Source organism: Rhododendron vialii, chromosome 9a, assembly GCF_030253575.1.
Source record: "Rhododendron vialii isolate Sample 1 chromosome 9a, ASM3025357v1".
NCBI classification, from domain to species: Eukaryota; Viridiplantae; Streptophyta; class Magnoliopsida; order Ericales; family Ericaceae; genus Rhododendron; species Rhododendron vialii.
This window is the reverse complement of record NC_080565.1, coordinates 3447824-3470884: the sequence shown is the minus strand read 5'-3', so window position 1 is coordinate 3470884 and position 23061 is coordinate 3447824. Positions and strand designations below refer to the sequence as shown.

The window sequence follows — 23061 nt, the reverse complement described above, 5'->3', positions numbered from 1 at the left end:
AAAAAAAAACTTTTCAAAGTTCTTAAACGGCATCGTTTTTCTCATAACTTTTCAAAGTCTGTCTAAATGAGTACTGGCCCGCCCACGTGAAAATTTAGACTGCGCACCTAAATGGGTAGACTTTTTATCTCGCCGCAAGAGTGAGATCATTTATCTCACTTTTTTCCGCACTAATGTTTTTTATCACGGTACAAGAGTGAGGTCTTTTATCTTTTATCTCACTACAAAAGCGAGATCTTTTATCTCATTTTTTTTCACTCTAAAATTTTTTATCACGCCACAAGGGTGAGATCTTTTTTCTTTTTTATCACGTCACATGGGGAGATCTTTTCTCTTTTATCTCGCCACAAGAGCGAGATCTTTTATCTCATTTTTTTTGCCTTAAAATCTTTCATCACGCTGCAAGGGTGTGGTTGTTTTTCTTTTATCTCGCCGTAAGAGTGAGGTCTTTTATTTCGCGCTAAAACACTCTTTTTATCTCAGCTTTGAGCTTAAACTGAGATAAAAAAATTTAAGAATCACTTTTTATCACGCTTTCCCTGAAAATTGTGATCATTGTGAATCTCCTTAGTGTGGCGTATATCTATTATTGTAGTAATGAGCCCACGAGTTTATTTCATCTACCACTTCATTACCCTATATGGAAAATCCAAACCTTCAAGAGTCAATACCAATATGTACACAAAAAAGTCATGGACATGGAATTCTAAGCATTATTTGAGGTAACTTAATGAGATACCCATAAATGTAATAACAATAATCAACAACGGTACATATAAGAACAATGTATAAGGACAAAATAAAAAAATTGTGCTCAAGAACTTATTGATTGGTGGAATACCCTTAAGTTATACAATACTTGAATCTCTTATAATCACTCATCCATACCTAAATTTGCAACCTGTCAATCTCCACATTGATCGCTAGACAATTACAATTCCAACTTGACCTTGTCACTCACTCTCTCCACTCTCATTTTGTATCTCAACAAACACACTAAAATCAAGGTTATCAACAACAAAATCATATGATATACGCCTATGTCACAATCTATGATGTTTTTTATGATTTCAAAAATTTTGTTTAGTAAAATTAATTGAGATCTTTTAAATAAGATCCGTATTTGATAAAAAAAAAAAAAAACATTACAAATTAAAGTATTAATTTTTTGAGAGGTTCCAAATAGTAAACAAGAACAACAATTTGGAATGAAGGGAGTAGTAGGTATCGATATTGTGTTCATTATGTCAGATGCAAAATATATTTTTTCTTTTGTAACAGAGGCTATCTCGGGTCAACTTTCGTGCACCTCAGCCTAATCTCTATAGTCTCTCCCACATTCTCACAACCATTTCAAAAGCTTAAGCGTAGGGATGAGGTTACCTCAAAAGTTAGAAATGAGAATCAAACTTGAGATTTTAGAAGGAAACAAACACCTGAGTCCCAAGCCAACACTACAAGAAAAAACACCATTCCCGACTAACAGTTTAGTCGGCAATTGTAGGCATTTTAGTCGGCAAAAGCCTTCCCCGACTAAAAATTTTGGTCGGCAAGTTAGTCGGTGGAAGAGAGTCGGCAAAGGTTGTTGCCGACTAAAAAACGTTTAGTCGGCGAAAGTATACACCTTTGCCGACTAACTTGTTAGTCGGCGAATGTGTTACTATTGGCCGACTAATTGTTTAGTCGGGGATGTATAACCTATTTGCCGACTAATGGTTTAGTCGGGAAATGTTTAACCTATTGGCCGACTAATTATTTAGTCGGGGAATGTGTTACCTATTGGCCGACTAATTGTTTAGTCGGGAAATGTGTTTTAATTATCACCGACTAATAGTTTAGTCGGTAAATGTCATATCGAATCAACTAATTTGTGACCTATTGGTGACTAAACTTTAGTCGGGAAATGTTCCATACCAATTTGTCATTCCAAAATTTTCTACAAATTTTTTCCACATTTCAGCCAACAACCATTAAATCCACAAAATTGCCAACCTAATGCAATTAATACAAAATAAAAATTTCAAGAAATAAATAGAAACTTTCATAAATAGAGATGTTCACCAAATAGTTAAAAAACTTGTATCCAAATTCCTAGAGTGCAAAATAACAACACGTCCACCACGGGGGGAAAATAAAAAAAATCCAAGCTCAATAAAAAAATGTATCCAAACCCCGTGGACACTCAACGTCAACAAACGGATAACCAAAAAAAATCCAAGCACGTCCGCAACCAAAACCCAACTTCGACCTTCGTAGTCAATAACCAACATCCCGCACGATACTCCATTAAAATGCCGTCTCTGTAAAAAACCAAAAAAAAAAAGAAAGAACAATCTATTATTAGTATTTATGAACTAGCGTATCCCACTGCACAAAGCATGAACATGGTAAATATTTACTAATTAGAAGCTAGAACGAAAAATTATCTTGACATAATTATGCATACAGAAACAACTATAAAATTAGAGCTAGCCACACAACCTACAACATGGATAATGCAGCAGTAAAAAAAAAAAGGGTTAAATATCTACTTCTCCCTCCACCTATTCCAATTTTAGTTACTGAAGACCTTTGTTGTAGAAAATGAAGAGGAAATTGAATCATTGATGAACCTTGTACAAAAGCTAAGTGGAGAGGTGCATCAATTGTCCACGCAAAACGAACAAGCAATCAAGAGAAGTGAGAATTTGGTGAATTTGTATTGAAGCTGTACATTCTCACCTTACAAAAACACCAACTCCGTACAGAATCTATTCCCTACGAGCAGGAAACGTCACAATGACAGTCCTTATGATATCCCCACCTAGAAATATGAATAACGTTCCAGCCATAAGGTGTACAAGCAAAGATCATGCCCAAAAGCAAATGAAATGCATGAAATGCTTTATGAAATCTAGCAATGCTATGCTCCATGAATTTTCTGGAATCCTCCTATCAAACTGAAATCTGTTATTAGTCAGGCACAACTAAGGCACGTGGCTTACATATAGTTGAAGCTCTATGTGTCTAGTTTCCAATAAAGAAAGCGGAATGTGATTTTGAGTGTTCTAGGCAGAGTTATAGCCGTTTCCGTGAAGTGCGACGGTGCTATCAGCACTGACAGTTTCGCAACAGCAGTTCAGTATATGATTTTTAATTCCTTCCACATTTTAAATTCAGTTCTACAGATTTTACACAATAAATTAGACATATAGAGGCATCTACTATAAAAATGTTGAAAAATTACAAGGTCGGAAAGTTGGTTATAAAAATTCATCAAGAACTTGGAAAATTCATTTCTGGTTGAACTCTAACTTGTATACCCATAAACTAAACGCATTTTTCTGAAGTAAAACTCATATCCCATGACCTAATCAGAACCTAAACTACACATTCAGATATCCATGGTTGTATTATTTCTCAAAACATGAAAGAGATATCCATCGCTTCCATTTTTTTTTGCATAACCGAACCAAAATACTGACTTTTGTTGAAATCAATAGCCAAACTCTAATTCTTTTCAATCCTTCTTCCTCTACCCTTTTAATAGAGATATCAGACACGGCAAAAACAAAGGACACATGAAATTAAGCATAATCCTAGCATTGCCATGACAAGCACATGCACTCCAAATGCCAAGCATCCATCTGTAATGTGGTTTTATATGAATGAAAGAATGAAAAAAGTTTGAAGTTCTTTCCTAGCATATTCAGTCCATGTCAGTCACAAAACTGGTTTACTAGCTTTATGAATGCAATCCAATTACCGTTGTGGAACCAACACCCAACCAGCCTCAACCTTTTTTAACCATTCCAATCGTAATACACCAAAAAAATAGAAGCAGCAAGAAAATATGGTTCAGAACCACCTACAAAGGTCTCACTCACCTGTTTAGTTCTAATATTGTCACCTAAATCATACAACTCATCTCCATCTCCAAAGAACTCGAGGTCACTACTACCAATACTCCCTCTAGGACTGTTTGGATCTGCCCCACTTTCACTCTCATTACCAAGCTACTTAGCAAGTTGATTGAATTATCCAATTTCCAAATTTGCCTACCACCGTAATGAATAACAGGTAACTATAAAAGTTTACTCTCAGCTTGCAACTCTCAGCTTCCCAGTCATAACACCACCAATTATTCAGCCCCAAAGGATTAAAAAAAATTGTAATTCCAGATTTCAATATCAGCAAAAAATTCTGTTTACTGACTGCAATTCCAGATTTCCTACTTAGCATCAAAGTCTATTCTCAGATTGATATTCTCAAATTACGTACCATATATTCGAGCCACCATCACCCTGCTCCAACACTGCCTCGTCACGCATCGCCACCATCCTCGCCTATCGTTTAAAAAGGAAAAGAAAATAAACAACGAAGACACAAGGAATGGACTAATTAAAAAGGAAACAACAAAAAAGTAAAGGAATAAGTGTTCAATATTAAAAGTATACGTGTATCTCCTGGCATGCTACAAGAATGTATGCTTCCATTAAAACTTCAGGCAGAATTGGAGATACCAATTTATCCATATGCACTGATTTTCAAATACTAAAGTTGAACTACCATACCACCAGCATCTCATAACATTCAACTTTATCTTTAGCAAAAGGAGAAGGCTATATCAGCCTCAACATAGTTTTTAACTTGAAATAATCTATAGAAGGATACTTAGTCTCTAAAAGCACTTAAAGCATTCCACAAATTTCCAAATACTAGAAACCGATGTACAAGTCTTGCGTGTTAAAGCAAAGGGCAAAAAAATATTGGTAGCTAAGCTTTGAAAATCATCATTTAACGTACGACAACACCTTCGTAATGATCAAAGACAAACTCATCCAACGTAGCAGCAAAAGGAATCAGTTAGGAATGGAAAGCACCTTGATCGCAATTGCATATAGCATCCACAATAGGATTGCTTATTATCTCAGCACATTATCTTAGCCAGATTGGAATTAAAAGTACAAGGGATTGCTTATGAAGTGCTATGGGGACGATGGATAAATTTCAACCCATCTTTTGTTACCAGTAGGTTCACAATTGCTCAACTGAATATATTGTTTGCATAAAGATCAGTTTCTTTCTTGTTTACCTTCATCCTCACTTTTGGGCAGTAAGCACGCTACTCTAAATAGGCTCAACGAAAGATGTTAAGCTCAATTTTCACTTTAAGCTTGATAATTTTCAAGTGACAATGAACCACACAATACTTGGTGAGTTCAACGTGTTGCTTGATTTGCTTGACTTGATAGTTAATTACTCATAAGCACATAATGAAATCCAAGCCACATATACAGATTTATACAAACCAGGAGTTTATTTAGGGCAGGATAAAGAGAACTAGTGTTTAAAAATTGGATTTAATTTCTGGAAAAAATCGAGGGTTTTCAAATTTGGTTTCTTTTCAACAAAAATCTAGGGTTTCTGAATTTGGGACAATTGCATACCTTTCATGAAGAATTTTACACTTTAAGGCCACACCTTTGTAGATCTCAGAGCACGAATGTTACGTCAGCGACACCGGACTTCCACGGAATCAAGTGAGAAGATCTTCAATCAAATGAAACTCCAAGAAATTGTACAAAACAACAATCAGAATAAACAAAAGCTCCAATGAATTTCAAAATTGGGTTTAATTTCTGCAAAAAATTAAGGGTTTTTTGAATTTGGTTTCTTGTCAACAAAAAAACTAGGGTTTCTGAAATTAGGGGTTGTATGCATAAATGTATAGCGAGAGAGGAAGGAAACGAGGGAGAGATAGACAAAGCGAGATAAGTAGAGAGAGAATCAACCTGGTTGTATCTGTCACGTGTTGTTGCTCCTTGTGGGATCTCTCTCTTGCCAACGGCGGAGACCAGCGGTGCTAACATACTCGTTTTCATGTGTCACAGCACAAACAAAAACAGAGGAGGAGGAGAGTAGAAGAGGGCAAGGGGGAGAAGAACTTCTTCATCGATCGAGAATTCGAGAGAGAGAGAGAGAGGTGAGGAGGGGTTTCAATCATGGGACGGTGGGAGAGTGAAGGGGCAGTGATTCCGCATTTTGGAACCTTGTATTATCGAATACCAAAAATGATCGAGGGATTTTTTTGGTAAGAGACTGCCGCCAACAATTTTCGCGAAAATTTCAATTGTCCCGCAAAAAAAATTACGATTTTCCCGACTAATGAACCTAATTTAGTCGGCAATTATCTACTTTGAGAATTTGGGAAAAAATATAGTGAGCTTTAATTACACCACCATTGCATATAAACTCTAAATTTTATCACCATGGATATTTTTTATAATGCTTGATCTGAATCGTTAGGATTTCACGTCTTATTAATTATAGAATTGTCACCAAAATCGGAGATCGTTCAGTATCAATGACCACATGATCGGAATAGTTTTACTGCTTCCAGAAGCATTAAAGTCTAATAGCACACCACCTGAGCCACACTTGAGGTCTTTTTGCAAGATCAAAACCATCCATCTTGAATTTAATATGGATTAGATCATTCTTACCGAGTTATAGTTGAGATCGCTTTTAATTAGACAACTCATCGAACGGAAAATACTATTTTTCTAATGAGTCCATGTCTCCATGAAGGAATTTCCTAAACTTGATCGAGCTGCAAATTTACGATAATGAATAATTTGACAAGTGCAACAAAATCAACGGTCTTGATCGTCATGATTTGTTTCGCGGTTGTGTAACTGCTGCAACAATAAGTGTAACATAAGACTTAGTTGATCATCAATTAGATCAGAAGTATAAATTGTAAAGGTAACTGCCGAGCCATTATTTATAATACTCAATCTGAACCATTAGGATTACGCGTCTTACCGATTATAGCACTGTCACCAAAATCGGAGATCATTTGATATCGACGACCTCGTGATCAAAAGGCATTTTATGCCTTCAGAGACGTTTAAGTGTTATACTGCACTAACTGAGCCTGCATGAGATCTTTTTTGGCAATCAAAACCATCTATCTTTGGCGTAATATGAATTAAATTATTCATCCTAAAAATGAAGTTAACCGCATATGGATAAACACTTGATCGGACAACAAATTTTTTTTAATTTAAGCATTTACGTGTTGATAAAGGGATTTCCTTAACCCAATTGAGCCAAAATTTTATGAAAATCTTATAGTAATTAAAAAGAAAAAAAAATGAACAATTTCGATAAGAAAAGTTGCATTGTAATCAATTTAGTCGTCAAGATTGTCTCGGGATCTTGTGGCTACTGTAATAACAAGTACAACATAAGAATTAGTTAACTATCAAATACATCAAACATATATATAGTTAAGGTAATTGCCAAATCATTTTTTATAATGATTGATTTGAATCGTTAGGATTTCACGTCTTACTTAATATAGCATTGTCACTAAAATCGGAGATCATTTGGTATTGGCGACCACATTATCGAAAGGCATTTAATGCGTTCGAAGATGTTTAAGTGTTATAGTGAACTAACCGAGCCCCGCCTGAGGTATTTTTTCACGATCGAAATCATCTATCTTTGACGTAATACAAATTTAAACATTCGTACCAAGAGTGAAGTTAGCCGCATATGGATAAGCACTTAATCGGACAACAAAATTCTTTACATTTAAGAATTTATGTGCCGATAAAGGGGCTTCCTTGGCCCGATCGAGCCAAAATTTTAGGAGAATCTTATGATTAAGAAGGAAAAAAAAAATGAGCGGTAGTGATCGGAAAGGTTGTATCGTAATCAATGTCGTTGGAACAAATATTTCCTTTCTTTGAAATTTTTAAAAAGATAGAAAAGTTGATATTCCATGACTAAACTAAACCTATTAGTTGGGAAATGTATTTCATTTTTTAATTCGGATTAAATGGTATTACCAGACTAAAATATATTTGGTCGAAAAATGTAATTTCGTTTTCTATTTTATTAAATTCGAAAAAATGATTTTTGCCGACTAAATTTAAATTTAGTCGGCACAAAAAGAAATAACCGACTAAATTTAAATTTAGTCGGAATTAATTTTTTATTTTATTAAATTCGAAAATGATTTTTGCCGACTAAATTTAAATTTAGTCGGCACAAAAAGAAATTACCGACTAAATTTAGTTTAGTCGGAATTAATTTTTTATTTTATAAAATTCGAAAAAATGATTTTTGCCGACTACATTTATATTTAGTCGGCAAAAAAAGAAATTACCGACTAATTTAGTTTAGTCGGAATTAATTTTTTATTTTACAAAATTCAAAAAAATGATTTTTGCCGACTAAATTTAAATTTAGTCGGCAAAAAAAGAAATTACCGACTAATTTAGTTTAGTCGGAATTAATTTTTTATTTTACAAAATTCAAAAAAATGATATTTCACGACTAAATTTGGATTTAGTCGGCAAATATATGTTTTGGCCGACCAAAATAATTTAGTCGGCAATTGTTTTATATTTTACCGACTAAAAATTCTTTAGTCGGTGATTGGCTTATATTTTCCGACTAAACATGTTTTAGTCGGGAAAGTTTAGTCGGGAATTGTGTATTTTGTTGTAGTGCAAGACTGCTTGGCCAATCCCTTGGAGTTAGATACAAAACATTGATCTTCTCATCAAAAGCTCGTACGTACCTCCTATGGTTGTTCATCTCTATCAATCTATACCCCTCAAAATAAAATAAAAAAAGAAAAGAAAAGAAAAGACCCAGAATCAACCTCAGCAACTTGACCGGCCCGAAAGTTCTATCTTTGCTGAGGAAAAAAAAGTTTCTATTCAGTCATAATGGCACAATTCAGTGGAAACTTCAATTTTGTTGGGGAAGTGCTAGCCGCACAGATAATTAGAGAACAGATGATTTGCAGATTTTTTGGTAGGCCCACCTCGGGTATGCAACAAGAACCATGCTACGGGTACAGACAATTTGTGCACAGATTGTGCACAGATTTTGTAGTGGAGCCCATCACGGATCCCACAAAAATGATCCAAACCGTTCATTAAATGTAAAATATGTTTTTAAGAGTTTCTGTAAAAAATCAGCTCAATCTAATACCTATAAGTGCTCGATCTAATCATCTAAATTTTCATTTTGATTTTTGGATAATGAAAAGTTAGATGATTAGATCAAACATCTATATGTATTGGATTGAGCACCTATATGTATTGGATTGAGCTGATTATTTACAAATACCCTCGAAAAAATATTTTACATTTAATGAACGGCTCGGATCATTTGTGTGGGACCCGTGGTGGGCCCCACTACAAAATCTGTGCACAGATTGTATGTCCCAGTAGCATTTCGGATGCAACAAAATCAAAAAGTCTGTTTGGACAGATATATTGAGGATAGATAATGAACAGATTTTTGGGTGCGCCTATAGAGGTGTCAAACGGGTCGTGCCGTGCCGGCACGGCCCGTTTAACTTCGTGCTAACCGTGCTTCGTGCCGTGCCGTGCCGGCCCGTTTACTATATTTACTCAAATCGTGTCGTGCCGTGCCGTGCCGTTTGTCAATCGTGTCGTGCCGTGCCGGCCCGTTTACTTAAATCGTGTCGTGCCGTGCCGTGCCATTTGCCAATCGTGTCGTGTCGTGCCGGCCCGTTTCTGAATTCGTGTCGTGTCGTGCCGGCCCATTTTCTTAAATCGTGTCGTGTCGTGCCGGCCCGTTTCTGAATTCGTGTCGTGTCGTGCCGGCCCGTTTTCTTAAATCGTGTCGTGTCGTGCCGTGCCATTTTCAATCGTGTCATGTCGTGCCGGCCCGTTTTCTTAAATCGTGTCGTGTCGTGCCGTGCCATTTGCTATTCGACTTCGATTGCCCCTTCTTTCCTTTTTTTTCTTTGAACGTCCCCTCTTTTTCCTCGCTTTCCCAACTTCCTACTTGATAAATCTCTAAACAACTTTTCGGTTAGTATACAAGCGAGTTTGGTAAATGACTCAGTCAATCTACGCTTGCGCTTTCAATCCTTATTGTTGCACAAGTCTCATTTAACACCTCTATCCAAAGTGGAGAGAGTAGTATCGAAAAAATGCTACTCCGTATGTCATTAATTTTATGATAGGAATCACTTTCCATTTTCCATTGTCAATCCTTGTGTGCCTTAGTGCACTCCAAGGCACTAAAAGATAAATTTTAAAGTGCGAAAATCATTGTGGTCTCAAGTTTGTATGTATTGTCTTGTTAAAAATGAAAAGGAACAGACATGCCAAAGTCCCTTTTAGGCCACAATATCGGGCAAAATCCAAGCTGCTTCAGTTGTACCGGTGAAATTCCGGTTATTTCTGCCACCTAACGCTGTTCAATTTCCACAAAAAAATGTACACAACTTCAAAAGTAGAGTTTTGTTGGTTTTATAGCCCTCGCAAAGGTAAGAAAAATCCCAACTGGCCGCCTTACGCAGATTTGAACTATATAAATGCAGGTTATTATTGGGCTTAATACTGTCAAGACATTATGTACTTCAAAAGGCAGCAATTTCAACTGCTTTGTATAGTTCTAAGATTTCAGTTCAAGTAATTCAGAAGCCTATTCAACTGCAACATATTCACATAGAGGATTGTTTTCCATTAAGAGAAACATCTATATAAACCAAATGGGATAGATAAATAGAGTTCTACAATGATCAGTCAAAACACATCCCCATCTGAATTCCCAACCCTTCAACTGCAACATATTCACAGAGGAAAAAACTGGCTAAGAGCAGTACATTGAGACAAAGTTCTACAAAGGCACATAATGAATAAAAACTGCCATCTAGCTAAAATTCCCTACTGGCAAACAACCCATTAACATATGAATCAAAGGAAAATCACAAACAATGATAGGACTCCAACTAGAATAACCGCACGTGTTGAACCATAGCCATGGAGGTAGTGGGAAGAAGAACTTGACCTCCAAGAATTCAATGCCGGGGCTGTGGTGTTTACGAAGGTTCCATTGTTGCCACCACTACATCGACCAAAGGCAAGAAACGTGAGTTGCTCATTAGTTGCTAACTTGCTAACTGTTTTCTTTATACTTGTGGGTAGGAGTTCATATGCAATAACAGAAATTAGGGACATGAATAAAGCATGTACAAACGAAAGAAAGCAGACGGTTTTTCTGCTAACAATGCCATTCTAATCTTACTTGGATTCGTGGTAGTGATTGTAGCTATCCCATTAAAATCGCAAGTCCCAGGAGCCTTCCCCATTTGAACCAACAAACAACTAAAAACTGCACATTTTGAAACTAGCTGACTGTTGTATCTTTAACATACACACACACACACATCTGCACTTTTTTGAACCAAAAATCGGCCAAAACCCTCCAAACTTTGAACCAAAAACCAACTAAAAACTACACATTTTGAAACCAACAAACACGCACACACTTGGGACACTAAAACTTGAATTGAAAGACACCCACACATTGACACAGAGTTGTTCAAACAGCAGCAGCAGCATACAAAGTCATTTCTGCTCAATTTTTGCTCAGTTTCTGCTCAGTCCAATAACAAATGAAAGCTTGAAGTATAACACCAATTTGGCTCAGATTATATCATCATAGCCACACTAAAAACTACACATTTTGAAACCAACAAACACACACACACTTGGGACACTAAAACTTGAATTGAAAGACACCCACACACTGACACAGAGTTGTTCAAACAGCAGCAGCAGCATACAAAGTCATTTCTGCTCAATTTTTGCTCAGTTTCTGCTCAGTCCAATAACAAATGAAAGCTTGAAGTATAACACCAATTTGGCTCAGATTATATCATCATAGCCACACTAAAAATTGCACATTTTGAAACCAGCAAATACACACACACTTGGGACACTAAAACTTGAATTGAAAGACACCCACACACTGACACAGAGTTGTTCAAACAGCAGCAGCAGCATACAAAGTCATTTCTGCTCAATTTTTGCTCAGTTTCTGCTCAGTCCAATAACAAATGAAAGCTTGAAGTATAACACCAATTTGGCTCAGGATTACATCATCATAGCCACACTAAACAACCAAAGGCTCAGATTATATCATCATAGCCACACAAAACACCAATTAGGCTCAGATTACATCATCATAGCCACACTAAACACCAAGGCTCAGATTAGATCATCATAGCCACACAAAACACCAATTAGGCTCAGATTACATCATCATGTCAGATTATATCATCATAGCCACACAAAGACACCAATTAGGCTCAGATTACATCATCATAGCCACGCTAAACACCAAAGGCTCAGATCAGATTATAGCATTATAGCACACACTCAGATATATAAAGAATAGCACTTGGATGCGGTAACATTAAGTTGCCATTTAAGGCCTTCATAAGTTACCAGCATCATCTTGGCCACACTAAACACCAAAGGCTCAGATTATATCATCATAGCACACAATCAGATATATGAAGAATAGCACCTGGATGCGGCAACATTAAGTTGTCATTTAAGGCCTTCATAAGTTACCAGCATCATCAATGCATCCCCCCCTAATCAGCATCTATATCTGAGTCCGAAAAATAATCTCTGAATTCATCTCTAGGATGGCATCTTTGAATTCCAAGACGTGCATCCTCCCAATCTTTTAAGCATATAAGACAGTCTAAAATGTCGGGAGCTAGTCTGCTCCTCCTTTCATCCAACACTCTATTACCTGCACTAAAAGCAGATTCGGAAGCCACTGAAGACACAGGTGGTGTTAGTAAATCACGTGCCATGATAGAAAGAATAGGAAATGTCTTTTCAGTTTTTTTCCACCAAGCTAAGATATCAAATGATTGAAACTCCTCATTGGTAACTAAATTTATCTCTAAATATTGAGTAAGTTCAGATCGTGATAAAGTTTCACTACTACTTGGCCCTGAAATCAGAAACCAAGATGGGTCATTCTCATTGTTACTTGTAGAACATGGGTTATTAATACTTGAAGAATATGGAGCAGCAGTAGTGCATGCAAATTTAGACTCATATGAAGCATATATAGAAGTCAACAGCGCAGTGACAGTAGAAATAGAAGGTAATGTAATCCCTAAATTCTCACCAAGCCCTTTTAAGAGCTTTTCAACACCCCTTACCTTAATCCTTGGGTCCATTACAGAAGCTACAATAAATATTGTTGGCATGTTTTCGAAATATTTGTTAAATTTTTCTTCCATAGACTTACAAGCAGCTACAAAATTTGGTTTCATTCTATGACTTTTAAGAGTGTGACTCATATTATACAAGTGATTAAGCACAATACAAGTAGTAGGATAACGAACACCTGAGCAAGCTAAGGTAGCAGCATAAAATATTTTCAAAAAATTCATAAACTCAAAAGCAATCTTCCAATCACCTCGAGTTAAACCACCATCAGTACGCATATGCTTGGAATTAATATAAGCAGAAATTACGTCAGCATGATTCCTACAAGATTTTAACATAAGAAATGTTGAATTCCAACGAGTTTTCACATCAGTTTTGATTTTTTTTGCTTTAATATTGTAACTTACACACAATCCTTCAAATTCTTGTTGCCTAGCTGGGGAAGTAGCAATAAAAAGAATAGCATCTCTAATTTTTTCTATTTGTGGTCCTATATGTTTCAAACCATCTTGCACAACTAAGTTAATAATATGACAAACACATCGCACATGAAAAAATTGTCCAGCATGAAGAGTAGTCAAATTTTGTTTGAACAAATCAATTGAACTGGTATTAGCAGAATGGTTATCAAAAGTAATACTAAAAACTTTATCAACAATTTCAAACTCCCTAAAAACACCCATTATACATTGAAAAATGTTCATAGCATTATGAGGATACTCCATTAAACGGAAAGCAATAATTTTTTTATTCAAAATCCAATTGGAGTCTATATAATGAGCTGTCACAGAAATGTAACCAAGATTATTTCGACCACTCCACAAATCAGAAGTAAAAGAGATTAAACTACCAAGTTCTGCAATTTCACTCATCAAAATTTTTCTAACTTCAATAAAAGCTTTCAAAGAATCACTTCTGGTTGTATTTCTAGAAACTTTCGAAAAAAGAGGATTAAGATAATGTTTAACAAAATATTCAAATCTAATATCATCACCAAAAGTAAATGGTTGTTCTGCTGCAACTACGTAACGGGCCAACCCCTCTCTCATACTAGATTGAGAATATACGAAATTCGACGTACCACCTACGGAATCAAAACCACCAGATTCACCACTGACTCCAACTTCAGAATGTTTAAATTTTTTATGTTTGTTTTCTAAATGTCGTTGAAGATGTGCCCTACACCACCCTTACTTACGCAAGTATAATTATTTGGACAATAATGACATACAGCTCTAGATCCTAAATCAATTCCCTGTGCATTTTTATAGTTATTAACTATAGTTGCATGTTTCCATACCCAAGAGTAACGCCTTGTTCCACCAGACTGGGCTGATTGGCTACAGCCTGTTACGCCTGTAGGATTAAAACCTGCTGCAATGTTTGAAGCAGCTTCACCTACAGACTCCCTTCCAGCTGGTAGAGTTAGTTCATCATCATCTGGGTCAAGGTTTAAATCCTCATTGTCAAAATGAATGTTTTCAAGATCCATCTCCTACAAAAAATTGAAAACAGAGAAAATTAGTACAGTAGAACATTAATTAATAACATCTAAATAAGTTAATAACCTACATGTGCAGAAAACCTAGAATGTACAAATAGAGAAAACTAAACTGTATTCGAAATTTGAATTCAAGACGGTAATAAGAAACAAGTCCAAATCCTAAAGCAGATGACCAAAAGCAGATGACCAGTTCAGTGCAGAGATGGAAAACAAAAAATATTTTGCATACCATAACTATAAACACGAAATAAAAAAAAAGTCCAAATCCTAATATCCTATTACCTTTGAACTTGGCCTATCATTAGGCTTGGTATATGTTGGTCAGTTGGTTCCTAATATCCTGATATGTTTGTGATGGTTTTCTTCGGAATGTCGTTTAACAAGAAAGTGTGGAGGCAACGGCAGAGGTTTCAAAGACACTTAATGTGCAAATTAGGAAGTATTGTGACATGACTCTACTTTCCTGTGATTATGCTGGTACAGGGAATGTGCTCAAGGTGCTTGTGGTAGCAATGGCTGAAGAATTGGGTATTGAAATGGCTATTCGCTCCAGGTCAATGTTAAGGACACATTAAGCAGACTTAGTCATGAGTCATGACACTGATACTGAAGTAGCAATTGTATTCTAACTGTTGTTTAATTGAGAATTAGTGTTAGTATTATCTAATTCTTGTTATATTTCAAATATTTTACATTTCTGGATTCTACAGGCTGCTTGTCTCTCTGTCAAGACAAATGTTTCAATTAATTAAGAAATGATGCACATTCGCAAACTTGTATACATAAATCATGATTATCGACACATTTTTAAGCACAATATCACTTCTTTTTGGCTAAGAAAACAATATCACTTACCTGAGGGCTATCAATCATCAATAATTTTCCAGTAGCAATACATAATGAAATTTTGATTAGCGAAAGAGAAGATTATTTATTTTTCTGAATATTGACCCCACTGCCTCTGGCTTACCCCCTGTTAATATAAGTTTATAACAGATATATGCATATCAAATTCATCGATGAAATTACAATCTAATAAATTTCAGGATCCATCTCGTTACTGCTTTCCAAAATCTCCTCCTCCCATAAAAGTAGTATCCTTCTAAAGGGGAGAAAAAAATACAGAGAGACAAGCAGATGCCAGGAAATCTGGAGAAGCGAAAACAAGTTCAAAGAGAAAATATAGAAAGACAGTACTGAAGAAGAAAATAACCCTTAGTAAAGAAGAAAAAACAAAGAGAGGTGACTACCATCTGTTCACGTCTGGAGAGGGAAGTGAGAGTCTGAGAGAGATACCTGTTGACGTCTGGAAAGGGAAGGGCTAGATCTGTTGACGTCGGTCACCGGAAAAGGACCTCAATCGGGCAAACAAACGACCTCAATCGGAAACGGCAGTCGATCTACGGTTTGACTCACCGCCAGACCACTACCAGTCACCGTTGAAAGTGGAGAGAAGCGAGAGACGGAGAGAGTGAGAGAGAGATGTTGAGAATCGGAACTTTGAGAGTGGAGAGTGTCAGAGAGACGAGAGTGAGATTCAAACGTTGACAAATCCGAACGTTAGATTTCCGAACGTTGCTCTGGCCTGAGACTGTCGTGAGAGACTTGAGAGAGTGAGATTGTGAGAGGCAGAGAGACAGAGAGAATCAGATTCAGAGTCCAGAGATGAGAGATGTCTGCTAGAGTGCTAGGGCAACATCTCTTACTCTTTTATATGAATGGTATGATCATGTGCGTGCGAGACGCCAATAATCCATATGCACCAATAACGGAAAATTCTCGTAAAGTCCTATAATGCATCACTTGAGGGCCGCCCGAGCTTTTTTTTGAAAATCGAAACCGTCTATCTTTTATGTGGGAGCGATTATATCATTCTTGCAAAAAATAAAGTAATTTGGTTATCGTTATATACTTGATTGTTTATAACATTTATTTTTCTATTAATGAATCTACGTCCTGATGAAGGAGTTTTAAAAATCCGGTAGACCCAAAAATTGGTGAGAGTTATTAAACATAGAGAATAACAAAATGAACGGTATGGATCGTCATTTTTGTTTTGTGATCGTGTGGCTAACGTACATTATATTATAGCAGAATACCTTGTTTCATAACCAACTAAGTTCGATGTATATATTTGAAATGTAGCTACAGACTCTTTTTCCTGAATGTTCGATCTAAACCGTTAGGATTTCACGTCTTATCAAATTTATCATTCTCACCTGAAATAGGTGATAATCGAATTTCAGAAACCACGTGATCGAAGCACATTTGGTTCTTCTAGAGGCGTTTAAGTCCCATAATACACTACTTAAGTGCTGCCTAAGCTATTTTATAAAAATCAGAACCATCTAACGTTTATATGGGAGGAATTAGATCATTCATGTCAATAATCAAGTAAAATGCTTATCGCTACATACTTGATTAGACGTAAAAAAAATTCAATCAAACAATGATAAGTGTGCCGATGAAAGAGCTATCAAAATCTGACGCACGAAAAAATTGGATCCAATGATTAAAACACTAAACACAACAAAATGAATGGATTGAATGGTATCGATCGTTGTGATTGCGTTGCGATTGTGTGGCTACTGCTTGATGGCCTCGTTTTTATATAATAGAGCTACATAATGTATACTAATTTTTCAAATTCATAATACAAGTTAATTGGTGGCATAGTGGTTTGTTTGTGTATAAAAAGATCTAAAGACCTGGGTTCAAGTCATAGTCTGGGCTGTCTAGCTAACCCTTATTTATTTATTTTTTCCCCTTATTTCTACTATGTATTTTTTTTCTTTTTTGTCTGACACATTTTTTTCTTATTTCTTGTTAGATTTGGGGTAAATAATATATGACTTTTGCACGTTTTCTTTCATATTAAATTACTCTTGCACCATAAATATTTTGATAAGTTTTTTTAATTTTACTTGTTATCTTGTATTGTAATATTAAATTTGCAAACCAAAGGTCCAAAGCCTATTTAATTTTACTAACAAAAACAAAACAAATATTTTTACCAAACAAAATTTGATAGTTTTTTAAAAGTAAAAAATGATTTTTTAAAAACATGATTTTTAATAAATTGTTTTTTAAAAAAAATTAAATATCTTAGTTGTTTACCTTTAAAAAAAGATAAACAAATATTTTTTACCGAATAGAAATTGTTTATTTTTTTAAAAATTTTAAAAAAAAAGTCATTTGGCTTAATTAATTTTTTTTCCCGTGCCTCGTGCCGTGCCCTTTTCGTGCCCATGCTCGTGCCCGGTCGTGCCCGTGCTCGTGCCCGTGCCCGTGCCTTCTTAGAACCGTGCCGTGCCGTGCCGTTCCTGTCCACTTTTCGTGCCCGTGCCCGTGTCGTGCCCGTCTACGACTGTGTCGTGCCGTGCCGTGCCAGTCCAACTTTCGTGCCGTGCCCGTGCTGTGCCGCCCACTTCCGTGCCCGTGCCGTGCCCCGGGCCCACTACAATCGTGCTGTGTCGTGCCGTGCCAGGCCAATACCGTGCCTGTGACGTGCCGTGCTGCCCCGTGCCCGTGCCGTGCCCGTGTCGTGCCGTGCCGGCACGGCCCATTTGACACCTCTATGCGCCTACAGCCGGTTTCGCAAAGACGATCCGAATCGCTTATTATTTTTAAAATAATTTTTTTATAGTATTCCTGTAAAAACTCTGTTCAATCTGATATCGAAAAAGATTTTTTCAGAATTCGTAGGGTGAAACTAACTAGTTCACCCTACGAATTTAGAAGAAGCCCTTGTTGATATTGTATTGAACAGATTTTTTACAATAACCCATAGAAAAATATTTTAAGAAAAATAAGCGGTTCGGATCATCTTTGCAAGACCCGAGATGGGCCCACCAAAAAATCTATGGATCATCCGTTGTTTATTTGTGCGGCTAGCACTTCTTTTTTCTTGTTAGAAAAATGATTTTAACAATCAACTTTTTTTTTATGATGACACTCCAAAATTTGTATTTTAGTATAAAAATTATACATAGTCAGACACATTAAAAGATAAATTTTGAAGTGTCATTATAAAAAATTAAAGTGCCAAAAACATTTTCCTATTGAAAGTGAAAAAATTCTTGAGGTAACCGATAAGAGAAGAAAGCAGCAACAACCTACAACCAAAAAAAAGGACCTATCAAAGTAAGAAACCTTATTTGGACGAGCCTCCCCAATTCGTAAGGCAGTATTGGGTTTTGGGGGGGGGGGGGGGGGGGGGGGGGGGGGGGGGGGGTGGGGAGGGGGGATTGAGGCGCTTGGTTGAGATGGAAGAAGAGGAAATGGACGATAGTACTCTTGATTGTCTAAGTTGAGTGCAATTTTGTTCATCCTATTTAAAAGAGTATAAACATTATTCTCTCTTTTATTGATTGAAATGGTGTAGGTCCCATCCGTGCAAAACACTCTTTGGTAAGCATGACATCACTTTGTGGTGGGATCCACACACTTTCAACCAATAGGATGGAGGATAATATTCACCCTCTTAAGTAAAGGATGAACAAAACTCAACTCGTCTAAGTCGGCCGATTGTGCCGTTTGGTTGAGGAGCACAGTGGGAGATGGAGAGTTAAGAGAGAGGGCCAGCAGCAGAGTTGGATTAATTCGGTGAGTTCAATTGGGTTGTGTGGAATTGAAGATGAGAGTTGCAAAAGTAGTTGAGAGTTTTTTTTTTTTTTTTTTAAATGGACCCGACTGCACAACTCTAACCAATAGTTTATGTAAGAAAATTAAAACTATTGATGATATTTTACGATTGATTTACTGAAAGAACATATAAGAGGCAGAAAATTACCCGGGTCACGAAATCAACCTTCTTGGCCTCACAACCGTAGACACCCTCAAGTACATCCTCTTTATAAGAAGGCTTTAGAGTAAAACGTTGGTCGAACCATGCTCTATTGACCAAACACAAAATCGGTTCATCGTCGCCGTTATTGAGGTATTGATCACCCGTTGCAACCGCCATCATCTCCAAGGATTGCGATTTGATTTCGTCGATGTTTTTGGAACCGAGCAAGTCTAGCATCTTCTCTAAAGTACGACCTCTTGATCCGGCAGCCACCATGTTAAGAACAACATCGATCGACAATGGCGACAACACAAGGTTCTCATGATTGCCCTTTTCAACCTCCTTGAGCAGCAGTTGTTTTACCATCCGCGTGCACAGCTCCATTCTTGATCTACTTTTCTCTCGCCACATGGCTTCTGGCCGCGTATCCAAATTTTTTTGTTTTTTGTTTGGTAAATACCGCGTATCCATTTTCACGAACAAGATTAAAAAGAAGCAAACTGCGAAAAAATTATTACATAAGTTCAAACAGACCAAAACCCAAAAAGTGTAACCATAATCAAACATATGTAACAGAAGCAAATAATACTGCGGAGGATGCAACGATTCATCTGGGAAAAGCACGAAATTATGATTCTTGCAAAAGAAATCAGTTAGATAGCTACTTGATTAAACTCTAACCTAGTTACCAAATATACGCAATGATTTTTTCTTTGATTTCTACACAAATAATTTAGAGGTCAATCTTAACTACTAGTAAAAATACGTTCCTCCTCTACTTTGAAGTTTAAGACCAAATCATTTATTGAATTTGTAAAAATAAATCACACCGGATACTCAGTAATGAAATATTAACTTTGATACATTGGGCAACTCGATTGATAAGATGACATCAAATCATGGGGAAAAAAAATCCATTCCAATTGAATTCATATCCGAGTTTGAACCAATCAATTAATGAGCCAAGTACAACAAACTATGAGCGCGAATAGAAATAATCATATGCATAAAGATTAATCACTAAGATTCATAGGGTTTCATCATCAACCCTAGCTCAAAATTAGCCAATCATGGAGTCAAAATATGATTTTCATGAAATAATTAATAACCTCGATTGAAAAAAGATGAGTCTTACAAAGAATGAAAGATTTTCGCCCAAAGCCGTTCTCTTTTCCTCTGATCCCAGCGGTGTTCTCTGTTAATGCGTGGTAGAGATCCGCAGGAAGCAGAGAACCCTACTCCTTATATATAGGCACCGAACCGATCCATAAGGAAAGAAAGAATTCTTTGGATCCCAATGTATCCCTTCTGTTTCTCGTTTTGTTTCTTTGAGAGGCACCTTCTGTTCTCTCTTCTTCTCAATGTATCCCTTTGAGCTTAATAAAAATCTTCGTTTGCCGAGCAAAAAAAAAAAAAAGTCGGTCAAAACTACTCATATCCAACGAGAGGTGCTAGGGACACATCAGGTGTGGCACACCTCAGCCACACCCCTCTCATATACAGGTGGGGCCCGTTTCAGTAGGCTCCACCTGTATGTGAGAGGAGTGTGGCTGAGGTGTGCCACACCCGATGTGCCTCTAGCATTTTTGATATCGAATTCCTTTTGAGCGCACCAGACATGCGTCTTGTTTTTTTTTTTTTTTTTCCTACATTGCATATAGGGCTGCTAAACGAACCAAACATCTACTGATCGGCTCAAGCTTGGCTCAACTTTTGGCTTGTTCAAATTTGTTTATAAAAATTATAAGCCAAGCTCAATCACGGATTTTTGTTCGTTTATGAATTCAAACCAAGCTTGAGCATATGAGTGTTTGGCTCGATAGACTAATTGCTCAAGCTTGAAAGCTCGAAACTGCACAAGTTTAGCTCATGTATGGAAGCTTGAGAATGACTTGCATATTTCATGAGCCAAACCAAACTTATTATGAACACAAAACTTCAAGTTCGAGCCAAGCTTGAACAATTAGTCTTAAAAAATTCTCAAGCTCGAGGGAAGCTTGAATACATGTAGTATGGAGTAAAGCCAAGCCTAAACAATACTGTGTTTGGCTTGTTTGACTCGATTAGCACCATTAATTACATAACAATTAACTTAAGTCTATTGACACAAACAATTTTAAACACATATCGTGCAAATATGCATTGTGGGGCCCACTTTCGGGTCTTACGCAAATCGTTTTGTAGTTGTAAAATATTTTTTTTTAGTGACATTAAGAAAAATCAGCTCAATCGACTAATTGTATGTGCTCGATCTCGAGTGGGCCCACAAAACAACTCAATTGATTAAGTTGTAGTTAATGAGGTTTACCTCCCTGTCAAATGCATGTGAGTACACAATGTCTGCCACTCCACTTGTTGTATGTGATGTTAAATTAAATCTCTTGCTTTTTCATTCAATTCTTCAAACCATTTAATTTATAATTTTCGATGTATTTTAATGTCTATGCTAAAAGATAAGTTCATTGGATTGGATATTAGAATCTATCTTAACAAATATATATATTTGCCTCGTAGAAATTTGATTCTACATTACTTCTCAGTAAATATAATTTGAACAAGCCTCTATAAATTAATAGTCCATCATTTTATGCTTTTGCAAAATTGTTAAACACCTTGAGACCTATTTATGAAATCAACACGTACAATTGAGATTGTTAACAAAATATAGTAAATGAGATGCATGTAAACTGATTCGGTCACCTAACATTTTGATGTAGAGCGGATAGCGTCCACATTTCTTGAGCGATTGGACCGAGTACAGCCCAAACCACACTAGAGGAGGGGCAACGATAACAGATTGACCCGTGGGCCTTAGAGTTGAAGTGAAACGGCCCACTGATCAATAGTCATTGGGTGAACTCTCATAATTGGCTAAGCACTACAAATCGAGCATGAGAGTGATGCAATCCTAGCTAGCACAGGCTCCGACCCACAGAGGAAAAATTTAGTAAGGAGTAAGTAGATTAGCTTATTTCGTGAAGGATCCGTGAATAAGTAATTTACGGAATGACCATGAAAGAAGTAATGATGTGGACCATCTATTTCTTATGGTCACTGTCTTCTTATTTGGAAAGCACATAAAAGGGGCACACATTTATAATCCTGTAGTTTCATTGCAATTAGAAAAAAGAAAGAGTAGTTGATCCGCAATTGAGATTCCCAAATTTAGGCAAATTAGTTTATCGTATAAACAGATACCCGAAACTATCTACGGAAATTTTCCCGAGTCAATGAATCAGTAGCCCAATTTAATAATTACATTGTCTCTTTTTTTTTTGAACAGCGAAGAAGAATTTTATAAATAGAAGAGAAAAGGATAGTACAGATAAAAGGCCAAGAGAAAATATCACAACGCAAAGATAATTACATTGTCTCTATATTGCTATTTGGTTTGGATCCGGCTTCTCTGCAGTTGGACTGCAGAGAAATCTTTGCAGTCCAAACTTGTCTATTCATTTCTTCAATCAAGGATTCAGATCTAAAACAAACTATTCTCGTGAATAAAAAATTATTCTCGCGAATAGTGTTTCTATAAAATCTAACCGTTCAAAACACTTTTGAACGACTGAGATTGTCCAGATTGCTCTATGCAGTTCAAACACAGACTGCAGAGAAGCCATATCCATTTGGTTTGGATTATTTTTACAATTTTTAAAAGTAGTCCTATGGTTATCACATACCAATTCCACCACAAGTATTAGGTAAACCATCAGAACGTAAAAAATTCTGAAGCGGAATAAAGTTCCGGA

General features: G+C 36.5%; 1 protein-coding gene and 1 long non-coding RNA gene across 2 annotated transcripts; both read right to left on the bottom strand.

The window, feature by feature from the left end:
• Nucleotides 1-567: 567 nt before the first annotated feature.
• Nucleotides 568-20049, bottom strand: LOC131299509 (serpin-ZX-like). Its single transcript, XM_058325097.1, has 2 exons — nucleotides 19316-20049; nucleotides 568-636 (listed from the first exon to the last, which is right to left on the bottom strand). The coding sequence occupies exons 1-2, from the start codon at nucleotides 19877-19879 to the stop codon at nucleotides 568-570; spliced, it is 633 nt and encodes a 210-aa protein (XP_058181080.1). The 5' UTR covers nucleotides 19880-20049.
• Nucleotides 2515-5764, bottom strand: LOC131301989 (uncharacterized). Its single transcript, XR_009191504.1, has 3 exons — nucleotides 5430-5764; nucleotides 4261-4325; nucleotides 2515-2803 (listed from the first exon to the last, which is right to left on the bottom strand). It is a non-coding gene; the product is annotated as an uncharacterized LOC131301989 (long non-coding RNA).
• Nucleotides 20050-23061: the final 3012 nt, after the last annotated feature.

What these genes read in the sequence shown, in the direction of transcription:
- LOC131299509 (XM_058325097.1), bottom strand. Translation starts at nt 19,879, where the DNA reads ATGTTTGATTATGGTTACACTTTTTGGGTTTTGGTCTGTTTGAACTTA. An exon ending in AGGTTGATTTCGTGACCCGG is followed by an intron (nt 637 to 19,315) that starts GTAATTTTCTGC and finishes TTTTCCATATAG; the next exon opens with GGTAATGAAGTGGTAGATGA.